Genomic DNA, 13,235 nt, shown 5'->3' on the forward strand with positions numbered 1-13,235 from the left:
AAAAATAAACTCATACTTTAATTTCTTTGAGTCTGGAGCAAGAAATATGGATCAAGTTTTGCTTTATATGTAATCTTTAAAAGTCAAATTGGTTTTGAGAAAGTCTGGTATCAGTTTAAAATTGTTTTAAATTTTACCATACCTGACTTAGTTTCCCTTTAAAATTGTTAGATTTTGGCAAGCATTTGTGAGAATGAATAAATCCTGTGAAGGTTGTGGAAATAATAGATCAATTGAAAATATTTGAGTTAATTGTCATTGTAATTGCTGGAATTTCTTAGAGGTAAAAATATGACATTTGCTGTTAGAGCTTAGCTGTCTTAGAATTACTGAAATAAATTGCAATGGTTCAGGTGTAAATAAAGGTCAGTCTCATACACTGTTCCTTTCATCCTGTTGATGAGAAGGGAAGTGAATGCTTGAATGGTTCAGGTACTTGCAGTTAAGGAAAACATTTTTCATTAAAATTTTTCATTCAGACTTTGTCCTCTTTGAGTTCTCAAATTTGCAGTTAGAAAGCCTGTTCATTGTCTTGAGCACTTCTGAGTTCTAAGAAATGCTGTGCCATTTAACATGTCATCAGTCATCAAAACACTTCTTTGTATTTGATGCGTAACTTCTGCCACTTTAACAAATGAGCATATGACTGTAAGAACTTCCTCAAATTCAGAAGAACTTATTTTTACACACGAGGTCATTTTGAATATGAGGTCTGAACACCAGACGTTCCAGACACTACCTGGATTAACACACCAATTTTGTACCTAGAGAGGTAGGCTTTTCAAAAATATGTAATTATGAAATTTTGTACTGAGCTTCAGCACTTACCTAACTTGCTTTTATCTGGCTGTTTCCATGTTTGAGGCTATTAAATTGTTAATTGGAAGCATGTATTTTCTAATTTATTTTTCTGTTTTACATGCAGAAGTAAAAATTTCATACAAAACATTCCATGTATATTTGTATAAATATCCAGTCATTCTCCATGATGTTAAAATTTGAATATATGCAGGAACAACACATTATTATGCGTTTTCCTGTCTGTCTTACATTTCTTAACACACAGCAGAAGGGCAACACTATAGCTTACTTGGAACTGTGAATAAAAGGAACCTTTTGTTTACTTTGGGTTGAATGAAAATGGAAATTATTCTTGTGTACAGTCAGAAGGTATAGCTATTTATTTGATTGGGGACTCAATAAATTTCTGCTGCTTATTATGGTAATAACTGTTTCACAATTTCATTTTATATGATCCATTCAGATGATGAAATCTTTGAGGCAGAAGCTTTTTCTGCAGGTGCACATAACTCAGAAAAATAGAGGCCTCATGTCAGAATGGGTTCCCTAAGAAGGACTCATTCTGACAGTCCCACTGCTTTGCAAATTTGAAGTGATGTGGCAAAGAAAGGATGCTTTGTTATTACAACATACACAGTCCTGTTATTGGTGAAATATGTCTATTAGTAGATGATAAATAACTTAAGAAAAAAATTATGCACCTTGAGTTGCACCTCCCAGGGCAATGCATCCCTTTAGATGCACACTTTACCCCTAGAGAGAGTCTAGGTTTTGGTCTCTTATATTAAAAGTGAATCAGGCAGTAGAAGCTGTGATATTTTGTTCCTTGTTGGGTCACAAAGATACCTTTACAAGGCTGAAAACAGTTTGATCCTGAGTATAGCTTACCAAGTTACTTATGACAAAATCTTTACAACAGGATCTAGAGGAAATGCTGCATTTTGAAAACCAGTCTGTAATAACTCTTAGTCCACAGTTTCTAATATGTGCAGTCTTCAAAGGCTTCATGATGGATTTTTGCTCAAATGTTTCACACAGGGTTATGGAACTCACCTAATGAACCATCTGAAGGAGTACCACATCAAACATAACATCCTCAACTTCCTCACATATGCAGATGAATATGCTATTGGCTACTTCAAAAAACAAGTAAGTCAATCCAAGAAATTACTTGGCACAAGAAGTCAACATCTAGCAGTGACTGAACTGAACAAATAGATACAGTAACGTAGTTGATTAAAAATGCATAGTGTGATTTTAAGTGTATATTTTAAGTCTATAAAATGTACGTGTTCATTTTCTATAATCATATTGGCATATAATGCACTTCATTTTGAAGGAATCATCTGAATATAAGAGTATTGTATCACTACATGATGTAGCCTATCATTTGTCAATAAAACTTAAAAACAGTCAGATATAGGTTAGCTGCTTCTGGACTTCATTCCTTTCTTCACTGCTTCTAGAAGTATAAGAAGGACCATACATACCCTCAACAAACTAGAATTTACCCGAACTCAATGCTCATAGCTGCTCCTGCTGGTATGAAGCATGACGTTCAAGTGCAAGAAAGATTGTGATATCTAATCTGTCAAATAGGTTTGATAGATAAAACAAGCATCAACTGTCTAGTCAGAGGATAAAGCAAAGTTGGAGTAAGATTTTTCTCAGAGAGAGAAAATCTTACAGCAGTAGGACTAGGGGCAACAGACACAAGATAGATCGTGGGAAATTGCAACTAGAAATAAGGATTTTTTTATCCTTACCTTTTATACCATAAGGATGGTGAAATGGAAAATGCTGCCTAGAGAGATTGTGGAACTTCATTCTTGGAAAGTCTTCAAAACTGAACACAGACCTGAGGCACGCAGATCTGATGAGACCTGCTCTGACCAGGAGTGGGGCTAGATGACTCCACAAGTCCCTTCCAGTCTGAGCCATTCTATGATTCTGTTCACAAACTGGTACAATTCATTCTTTACGCATTCAACATGAATTAAAGGATGGGTTTTTGATTCTATTATCATACATGTGCAGGACAGACTCCTTTAACCTGTGAAATGTCCCTTCACAAATTTGAAGTTGCTTAGTCTCCGAGTAAGTCTGAAGCCTCTGATTATAAACAGTGAGGCAGAAATCCTGGTTGGGTTCCTCTTATTATTATTATTATTTGTTGCTGTTGTTTTTTTAAAACGGAGGTTTCATAGATATCACTGCAACAGAAGAATAAATGTAGCCCAAGTGAGAGTCTTACTATGTATTTTAGTGTCTTGATTAACACTTTTGTTCTCTTTCTATTCTAGAATTGTATGAGACTCTAATAAAACTTTGGAACTTTTAATAGGATGTGTTATTTTTTTCCATTTGAATACAAAAGTGAAAATTATATATATATATATTTTTTCTGACACTTTGAAGTTACTGTGATCTTTGGACAAGGTTTCATTGACTTCAACATTGACTTTCCTTGCTTAATGACTTACAGGACTGGCATACTTTAATATTAAAATGCCAAAGTTTTGGAAATGTGTCTGCAGTAAAAATATTTTTCTTCATCTCTTATCTCCCATACCTCCCTCTTCTTCCTATATATAGTGTATATATATATAAGCAATTAACCTGTTCTTGTATAAAGTAACTTCCATAAGGAGGGGTGTTGCAGCACTGTGAGCCTTGATCTGTAACTCTTTCCAGTATATTATCTGTATTTTATTTAACATTATGATGAATTTAGTTCTAAATCATCATAGCTTTCTAATTTAAAAAAAAATTAAAAGAAAATGGCATAATAATAACTTAAGTTTATTTCTTCTTCAGGGTTTCTCCAAAGATATTAAAGTACCAAAAGCAAAATCGTTGGCTACATCAAGGATTATGAAGGTGCCACATTAATGGGATGTGAATTAAATCCAAGGATCCCTACACGGAATTCTCTGTTATTATTAAAAAGCAAAAGAGGTAAAGGCTGAAATGAATCACTGAACATAATCATCGTTTAGATGTTTAGAAATACTATTTAGAAACAGTGGTAGCTAGTGTCAGGTTTTCTCTATTCTTCTCTTAGGTGCTGTAAACATTGGAGTGCATATTTTAAATTTTAGTAATACTTTAATCAAGTCTCAATGCCACAATTTTGCAGTTTAAGAATTACATTCTACCTTACTAGCTTGGGGTAAGAAATGTTGAAAGTAATGCTATTTGAGTAGTATTAATAGCTAATTTTATTCATTATAGATAACAGATTTTTTCTGAGACTTCTTATATTGTTCTGCAGTTTCTGATATGTGACTTCTTCCTGTCCCCCCACCCTCTGAATCACACTAATGTTCACGAGGGTAACTTTTGAACAAGGTGTTTGTACTATGTCCTGTATTACTTGAAAGAAAGTCCCTTCCCCCCCCCTCCAAAAAAAAAAAAACAAAGTTCCAGGTTGTCCCTTTGAAGCTAATGTGGGGTGTCTTTTATTTATTCTATCATAATTTTTCATATAATCACATAATTTTCCTAGCAAAATAATTATGACATTTCCAGTTGTGTTTAAATACCTTCCTGTTTAAATACCTTCTTGGGTATTTAAAGAAATTGAAATTACAAGTTTAACTTTATTCTTTCAAAGGTTATTAAAATTCTTTTTTTTTTTCCTGTGAAAATGTTTATTTATATAACAATCATTGTCCAGTAGAACTATTCAGCCCATGTTAGCAGAAAGAAAGTATCTGAGGGCTATGCGTTTAGTTTGCTTCTCTCTGGTGACCAAGGATAGGACACAATGGAATGGCATGAAGCTGTATCTGTGGAAGGTCACACTGGATATTAGGACAAGATCCTTCATTGAGAGGGTGGTCAGGCATTGGAACAGGCTTTCTAGGGAAGTGATTGTGGCGCTGAGCTTGCCAGAGTTCACAAAGTGTTTGGACAATGCTCTCAGAAATACGGTTTAATTTTAAGGTGGTCCTGTGCTGAGCCAGGAGTTGGACTTGATGATCCTGATAGGTCCCTTCCAACTCAGGATATTCTATGATTTTAGTTTACAAGTGTTTTTTTTTTTTAACTTATTAGTTGGCTTTAATAACTAAAGTCCATATAGCACAGATCATGATTTTTACCTCTCATTCTGCTTGGTTGTGTTACTCTTCAGATCCCAGTCTTCTTCCAGACCTATCACGTTCCCTTCAGGGATGGGATGTTGTTGGGTGGGCACGTAGTGGACTAGTAGTCTTTTAAAGTGGCTTGTCTGAGGCATACCTAATGGCAGTGGAAGCATGTAGCTTCCAAAAACTGAAGTTAGTTTTGAAGTTACAACACATTCTTCACTCTCTTATTTGGTGTGCATTCCATGTTGTCCCAATCAGTTGGAGACATTCTCCTTGGAGATGAAGTGCCTTGATCCTCTGGACATCCCATGTCTACTATTATCAGAAAGCAAGCTGTTATACAGTGGTCTATGACTGCTATTGTATCTTCTCTGAGAATAACTATACAGTCCTCTGAACTGTATTTTAGGATTGCTTGTTTGATACTCAAAACACAGATCAGGCTTTATTATTCTTCTGTTCCAAGGAAATTTAGAAATAGCCCTCATAGTGTGCAATTTTATCATGTTCACCTTTCTAGTCAAATCAAAAGCAATGAAGATGATTAGTGGACATACAAGTTTTGAATGTTCCCAGTCTGGATTATGTAGTGATTTGTTTGGTTGGTGGTATTGGCCAGTACTGGACATTGGACTTTATTAGTCATGTCTCTTTTAAAAATCAAACTTTTGATGGGTTCTAAGCTTTTATTTAAAGAATTAGAGTATATGCCTATGGCTGCTATGGCTGCCATTGTAAGTTTGCCCTGTCTGATTTGTAGCTAATTTACATTCATTCTGAAAATATGAAAAATCCCTTTACACAAAGCTTTGTGACCTGCTGACTTTTAAGTAATCAATGTTACTGACTGAACAGTGCATTTAATCAGGAAGAGCCAGGAGTTCTTAAATTATAAGATGAGTTTAAGCTGCATTTTACAACTAGTTTGAAGGTATTTTTATGTTATGCTAGAATGTGGCCATGGTCCTGCTGCATGCTGTAGGCCCTTAACATTTGTTACTTCTATTACTTCTGTTGAAGGTGTGATTTTTTTCTTTTCATCTTCTTTGAGAGAATATACTATGTGTATGTGAGTAAAGGTGCTTAACCAATACATCCATCTTTACTATTTCCTAAGAAAGAATTCTCTCAGACTCTGTGGTGGTCTGGACAATTTTGCATTTGTTTACTCAGTTTTAAAGTAAACCATATTGAAAATGACATTTTCAGGATACACAAAACTTAGGTAGATGTCTAAGTGTATATCAAAAGCACCATCTCAATGTGCTTAAAATTGAGGTAATGAGATTGCAGAGCCGAACAGAGTTTACCTCAGGACTGGGGAAGCCTTTTCTGTCATTTACAAGTAGAATATTGGTTACAAAGAGTGACATTGATTTTGACTTTCTAAAGATAAAATCTTCAGTAAGAGTATCTCTGACTGATATCTAAGCAGCTCCTACGATTATATAGAGGCTTTGAAACCAACAGTTATTTCTAAAACTTCACAATATGAGCATATATGCTATTGAAATATGTGCATTCAGTATGTTGCCTTGAAACTTCGGACCAGGAGGTGCAGAAGCAGTCCAAAAGTATCAGCTGTTGCAAGTAAAGCCAGTTCCCCAAACCGCTTTCAGGAAATTTCCTTCCCTACATGTGCTGGCACCTGCAGCTTGTGATCAGTACAGCAAGCCATGACTCCTTTTCTTCCTGATCTGTGCCTACGTAGGCGTCTGGGAGACTTGCTAACCTCACTACAGAATCAGTGTTTGGCCAGGTAGTTTGCCCCTGTTACCAGCTGGGATTATAAGGGACCATAAGTTCGGGATGTGAATGTTTTCCATTACAGTTTTGCTTTAATCCTCTTGGTTGCGTCTGAACGAATCAACTCCTTTGTGTTTTCTATGCTGCTTTTTACAGATCATTAAAAAGCTCATAGAAAGGAAACAAGCTCAGATTCGAAAAGTTTATCCTGGCCTTTCTTGCTTCAAAGATGGAGTACGACAGATTCCTATAGAAAGCATTCCTGGAATTAGTATGTATCAACCTCTTTTAATGTAGAACAGAAGCAGAACAACCCAAGAAAGGTTAAAAATAGAAATACTAATATAGTCACATATTCTTTTTGATTAATAGTAATTGTTTTTAGTCTGTCAATTTGATACTGTGAAGGTTGTTGCATTTTCATCACATTTGCTGTCTTCAGTACTCCTGTAGGCATCCAGGGTGATGATTCTTTATGTACATGTGTTTAATTTTATTTACATCAGATCCCTCTTTGATTTGTATCACAATATAGTCAGCAATTTCCCTCTGTCACCACTGATGTGCTGCACTCCTGTACAAGAATGAATTCTGTGCTAAACATGGACGTAGAACAGGACAAAACAGAAATAGAACATCTAAGTATCTCTTTTTTTTGTTTCCTCAGCTATGTTTTTTCTGCAGTTTTTTCTGGGTCCATAGGGAATCAAATGGAATAACTTTGCCATCTTTATTCTTTATAGAGGTTGTGGTAAAAATACATGTTGAATTACTTTTAAATAAAACACCACTTAAAAATGGGTGTTTCATATAGGAATATTTTAGAAACTTTTCTGCAGTGTGGAGGGAGGGCCATGCAGGAAACTGAATGGGGCTGTAAGCTAGATTGTAGTGTTTTTTATTAGGACTACCTTTTATGAAAACAAAACCCATTTGACTTTGTCAATGCTGAAATGGCTTATATTTTTAGAGCTGCTATAACTCAGTTAATGTTTTGGCCTACTGTAGTTCTCATGTAATCTCTCATGCTGTTGGTATACAGGAGAGACTGGCTGGAAACCAAGTGGAAAAGAAGAGGGTAAGTGCTGAACAGTGAAAAATAGTGAAGCGGACTTGAGATTCTTTTAGAAAAGGTTGTTAAACAAAGTCATTTGAAATTTCCTCCCATCTGTTGGAAAATAGATATACAATCTGCCAGGGATGTGTTCTTAAGTGTTTTGTTTATTTTATATATTTTTTTCCATGAAATGCTTGAGTTATGGAATTGCTTTTAGTTAAGAGTATATCCCAGGAATGAAGATGAGGGATTCAAGCTAATCTTTTTGTATTAATATTTTCTTTCAAGTAAAGAGCCCAAGGATCCAGATCAACTTTACAGCACATTAAAAACTATCCTGCAACAGGTGAAGGTGAGTGTTCTGGTTTATCTTCTGTAAAGATTTTAAAATGATTTCTAATATAGAGTTTCCATATTAGATACCTTACTTTTTTCTTTACCAAAGAGCCATCAAAGCGCTTGGCCCTTCATGGAACCTGTGAAGAGAACAGAAGCTCCTGGATATTATGAAGTTATAAGGTTTCCCATGGGTAATTCCATTAACATTTTTAAGTATAGAGTTTAAAAATCTTTATAACTAGAGACATAGCAGTCAAATTGTAGTCTGATTGTTTTATGTTAAAAGATATATTACTTGCAGCTGGGTAGCTTGCAGCACTGAAGTGCCAAGAGTACAATGCTGTCATTTGAAAATTTATGACTAGTTTGTGACCTTTGTGAAGCATTCTTGGTGTATGCATGTGAAATCTCAGTATACCCTAGAAAGTCCCTAGCGAGCTCTTAAATGATGTAGTCAGCTCAAACTCTCTGGTATTTAGCTGGTTTATGAGTTGTACAAATATGTGGGGTAACTGGTGATTGCATTAACTACTGGTATGTTAAAAGTCTCTTGGCAAACTTTCAGGAACATCTGAGTGTTTGAATTGCTTTGAAAAATAGATTAAAACTTTCTAAATCACATAAAGAACGCCTTTTCAAAAGTACCAGGGTTTTCTATTTAACCCTTAACAAAGGTCTTGCTTCAATTTAAGTTCAGGAGAATATTTGTTCAACAGATTATATGAATCATTTCTTGTAACTTTTATCTTTGTATTTTAGATATGCCAAAGTTGTCTGTATTCTTTTTTTTTTTTCATACAGCTATTTTTTATGCAAAGTTACTTGCAAAGAGAAGTACACAAATGCTGATAGCGTTTTTCTTTGCTTTTGATGTCTGTCATGTAATTTCTATAACAATTCAGCGCTGTTCTAAACAGATACTTGTTTTGATTGTTATTGCAGCAGGTTTAAACTGAATCTTGGTGTACCTGCATTGTTTATAAAATACCTCCATCTTTCTGATTGCTTTTAATGTTATTAGAGAAGGAAACACAAGTTCATTGCAGACTTCTATCAATCTATTTGTGAAGGAGTGTTCACGTTGCTTTGTATAGACTCCTACCCTGCATATACCAATTTATGTACTTCATAAAATAGCAGTTGGCTTCCTGTATCCCTGACACAAACATATTTTCTAGCAATGAAGAAAAAGAATGTTGATTACCATCCCTTGGCAGAGTTTTCTTTCTCCGCTTTCCTGAGCAGAGACTAGATCTAGATGGCAATTTAATCTGAATGTATCTTTCAGTAACCACTGGAAAAAATACAAAGAAATTGCTGCCTGGATTGACAAATTCGAAGTAGGAATGCTATCTATCCTATTCTGGCTCAGATTTATTACATTGGATGTGGGGGAAGCAGCTCTCATTTTAGAATTAAGTTGAGGTCTTTGGGTTTAGTTTTCCTTTGTTTCTTTTCCAGCTAAGGAACCCAGCACAACCTGCATTTTGATTCATGATCAACTTCTGCTTTCTTTCTGCTATCACTGCCAGCATACAGATATTGTACAAAAATCACTCAGACATAATTTCAAATAGGAAAACAAACAAACAAAAACAAAAAACCACAACACACTGTATTAAGTGTTCTTTTAGCTACTTATTTTCAATAAGTACTGTGGGGTTTGTTTTTTTTTTTTACTTGTCCATCTGCAATATGAAAGTTGTATTTGAGAGGAGGAGCCATACTTTTACTGTAAAGGAGAGTGGCGTAACTGATCAGCCAGGCAATGTCTGCTTTAGGGTGGGCTGAACAGCCTTTTTGGTTCAAGACTATGGGCATACAGTTTAGATGTAGGCACCTACATTTCGGACTTAATGGCAGCTGATTAAACCCTTGCTTTTGCAAAAAAAACATGCGTCACTAGTAAGTGGCAAGTTGTATATCATTCAAAGAGGTATCTGAAAAGCATTCAGCAAACTTTTAATAAAAACTCTTTTGTCAGAGGTATTGCAGAGCATCCAGCAAGCTCTTTGTCAGTATGACAGGGTTTTCTCTATTTTACCAAAGTGAAATCTCCTTTTAAAAAAACAAACCACACCTCATGGGAAATAGTCAGGACATCATAATAACTCAATAGATCACTTTTGTAACTTTACTAAGTTGTAAGGTTTAATTCCTTTGCACTGGAGGTCTTTAGTCTCTGCTTCCTACCAGTATCTGTTGGCAGAAATTCTCTGTTTCAGCTGTTTCTGTACTGCTTGTAGTACAGACAGATGTCTGTTCTCTCCTGTGTTCGCACAGAAACAGTTAACACATGTTTTGCGATGTCTAAATTCTTTGCTTACATATTCCTCCAGCCTCTTCCAACAGAGTTCACAACAGCTTTGCCTCACAAAGCAGTTAGAGGAGAGTTAGGGACACCTGATACCCACAGGAAACTCAAGACAAATATGAGAACAGAAAAGAATGAATCCTTAATCTTTTAAAGAAGGAAAAATAAGCTCTACACAAAATAATTTTATAGTAAAATATTACTTAGTTCCAGGGGCTCAACTGATGTTTTTGAAGCTAAAACAGTGACCAAACCATTAAAGCAATTAGAAATTCTAAACCATAGCTTTGCCATTTTATGTCAAGTGACAAATCAATATAAAGGGATATTGCATACAAGAATATTTGAATCAAACATTGTTAATCTATTTTTTTCCTGTACAGATCTCAAAACAATGAGTGAGCGACTCAAGAATAGGTACTACGTGTCTAAGAAATTATTCATGGCAGACTTGCAGCGAGTCTTTACAAATTGCAGAGAGTACAACCCCCCTGAGAGTGAATACTACAAATGTGCCAATATACTGGAGAAATTCTTCTATACAAAAATTAAAGAAGCTGGATTAATTGACAAGTGACAGTATTTTTTTTTTTATTTTTTTTTTTACAACTAATCAGTGTGCCTACATCATGGGCAGAGGAAACCATTATATATCAGTTTTGGGACTACTTTTTTTTCAAAAAGTTTCAAAAAACTTCTGTTTAATAATTAGCACTTTTAAAAACCCTTTCAGTTTTGCAAACATGTATTATACTGAAGTTACAAAAATTATTTTATTAAAATGCTTTTTAATATATTTAATTTTTGAAAATTTTTTGTGTGTCCATTATCATATGTTCATATGTTTACCAGCCACAGCCTCAGAAAATCCTTAAAGTATGGGAAATTGCAAATGTTTGGGAATATGAAGAAAATTCCAGGGCAATGAATGTTATAGCTTACCTAATGCAGTACCTGTTTGAAAAGTTTTATTATTTTTTTTCCAGTAAAAAAGAAAACAGTCAGAAAGAACAGCAGTGGGGGGAGGGGGAGGGAACATCTGAAACACTCTTTTCATTATAGAGTCTTTTTATAATATATTGTTTTTTAAAATAAAATACTCAGCTGGTTGAGCAGCTGTGAGATAAAAGTAGCCAGTTCTGAAAAAAAGAACCTTTGATAGATGCAAGTTTTTCTATTTCTTTCTTTCTTTTTCTTTTTTTGATAAATATATAACCTGCAAATTGTAATCTCATAACCACTATTTAAAAAATAAATAAAAATATCTGGCTAGATACGTAATGTCATAATGACTTGGCTTATGCAGGACATAAGTACGCAAAATAACTTCAGAGACTCCAATGTAATTATACTAGATTTAATTTTAATTGGTTTAAGAAGATTTAGATTATGATGCACTTCATGATCCACCCCATTTACTACTCTTCACTGATAAATTCTTTAGGTTATTCAACAAAGATAAGACTATTGTACACAAAAGTCAGTGTATGACAGCTTCTATCCTATATACTTGCTTCTGTGGTAAACTGGATTTCTACCAAGCTTTATTGTAAATACTTATTAACTGTGATTATTTAGACCCAGGAGCATATTAACATTTTACAATTCATGTTAGCATCTCTTCAAATTGGGCACGTTATATATATATATATATATATATATATATAAAATATATATATTTTGCTGCTTACACTACATTTTAAGAGGTACCCCTAACTTCCTAATGAAGATCGTCAATATAGGCCAAAAAGTTGTCACTTGACGTTTTCTAATTAGAGTTTGTAACTATAACCTATAACTGTTTTGTGAAAAACAAAATTAATTCTCATTCTTGGTGTTTTATATTTACAGATGATACACTGGTAAAACTCAATAATTATAAGGCTGAAAAACAAAACATCTATGCTGCATCAAGGAATTTATTCCTGCAAAAGGCCTGTGCAATGTTAAGTCATAAATCAATACAGCAAGTAGATGTCAGAAACTACCTGAAAGTAGTAAATGTAGTATATAAGGTATTCAAAAATGTTAACACTAGAATTGCAACAGTGTTTCACATGAGATTAGTCTGACCTACATTTGGATCTATAACTAAGGTACAGTGAGTTGTTTTTTTTAATAGCCAGTACCAGATGCTATGATCCTTTTTTTGTAGATTGGGCCTACAGATGCACCTGTTACGCTTGGTATCCTGTGAAATTTTGTTATTTTCAGAGTAGATTTTCTTATTGTCTTTCAATCAGATTGTCTCTTCTATATTGAAACGTTTTCTAATTTAAGAGTTAATATTTTCATAGATACTGTGCAATAAAGTTACAGTAGGATATGTGGTTTTGCAAATGCTTTTAACAGCTGATGAATTTTACATTTGTAAAATTAATATATTGTATTGGTACAGAATAGTTTTAAATTATATATGTACAAAACCCTACTTTATTTTGGTCTCTTTTTTTTCCCATTAGTTCTTCCATTATAAATATATACACTCAAACAATTTCACAGTGGAGCACCATGAAGCTGTAAGACTGCAATCAATCATTTTCCACACACCCTTGAAATTATTCCATAAGTTCATTGGGAGCACTTAACTGGCTATGGTGTACCACGCTGAGCTGGCAAAGTAGGGAAAGCTGTGAAGATTCCAAATATTGCAAGCAGTCCCACCTTCACGTTAATTGAACTACAGTGCTGTTATTCCAGTCTCCTTAACAACTCAAGCAATTTGGGGATTTATCTGTTCAAAAAGTCTCAATGCCCTTGCTTAGTTTTTGTCCAGTAGGGCCTTTTATTACCAACATACGATACACACAGAAGCAAACAGTCTGTTTTGAACATGTACTTACCTACTGTGACCATTAGTTTACTCAGAGGGTAGAATTTTGCA

The 13,235-nt window shown here is 34.5% G+C and overlaps 1 protein-coding gene across 1 annotated transcript in view; it reads left to right on the forward strand.

The window, feature by feature from the left end:
* KAT2B (lysine acetyltransferase 2B) overlaps positions 1 to 12,780 on the forward strand; it is a gene marked incomplete at its 5' end in the record, with an annotated part of 44,428 nt that extends 31,648 nt beyond the window's left edge. The window contains 10 exon segments of the mRNA XM_040550431.1: positions 1,840 to 1,950; positions 3,619 to 3,652; positions 3,655 to 3,714; positions 3,717 to 3,759; positions 4,640 to 4,643; positions 6,798 to 6,912; positions 7,684 to 7,723; positions 7,987 to 8,050; positions 8,144 to 8,228; positions 10,735 to 12,780. Of these exon segments, the coding sequence (XP_040406365.1) occupies positions 1,840 to 1,950; positions 3,619 to 3,652; positions 3,655 to 3,714; positions 3,717 to 3,759; positions 4,640 to 4,643; positions 6,798 to 6,912; positions 7,684 to 7,723; positions 7,987 to 8,050; positions 8,144 to 8,228; positions 10,735 to 10,928 (750 nt within the window).
* Positions 12,781 to 13,235: the final 455 nt, after the last annotated feature.

Source organism: Cygnus olor, chromosome 2, assembly GCF_009769625.2.
Source record: "Cygnus olor isolate bCygOlo1 chromosome 2, bCygOlo1.pri.v2, whole genome shotgun sequence".
In the NCBI taxonomy this organism is placed as follows: domain Eukaryota; kingdom Metazoa; phylum Chordata; class Aves; order Anseriformes; family Anatidae; genus Cygnus; species Cygnus olor.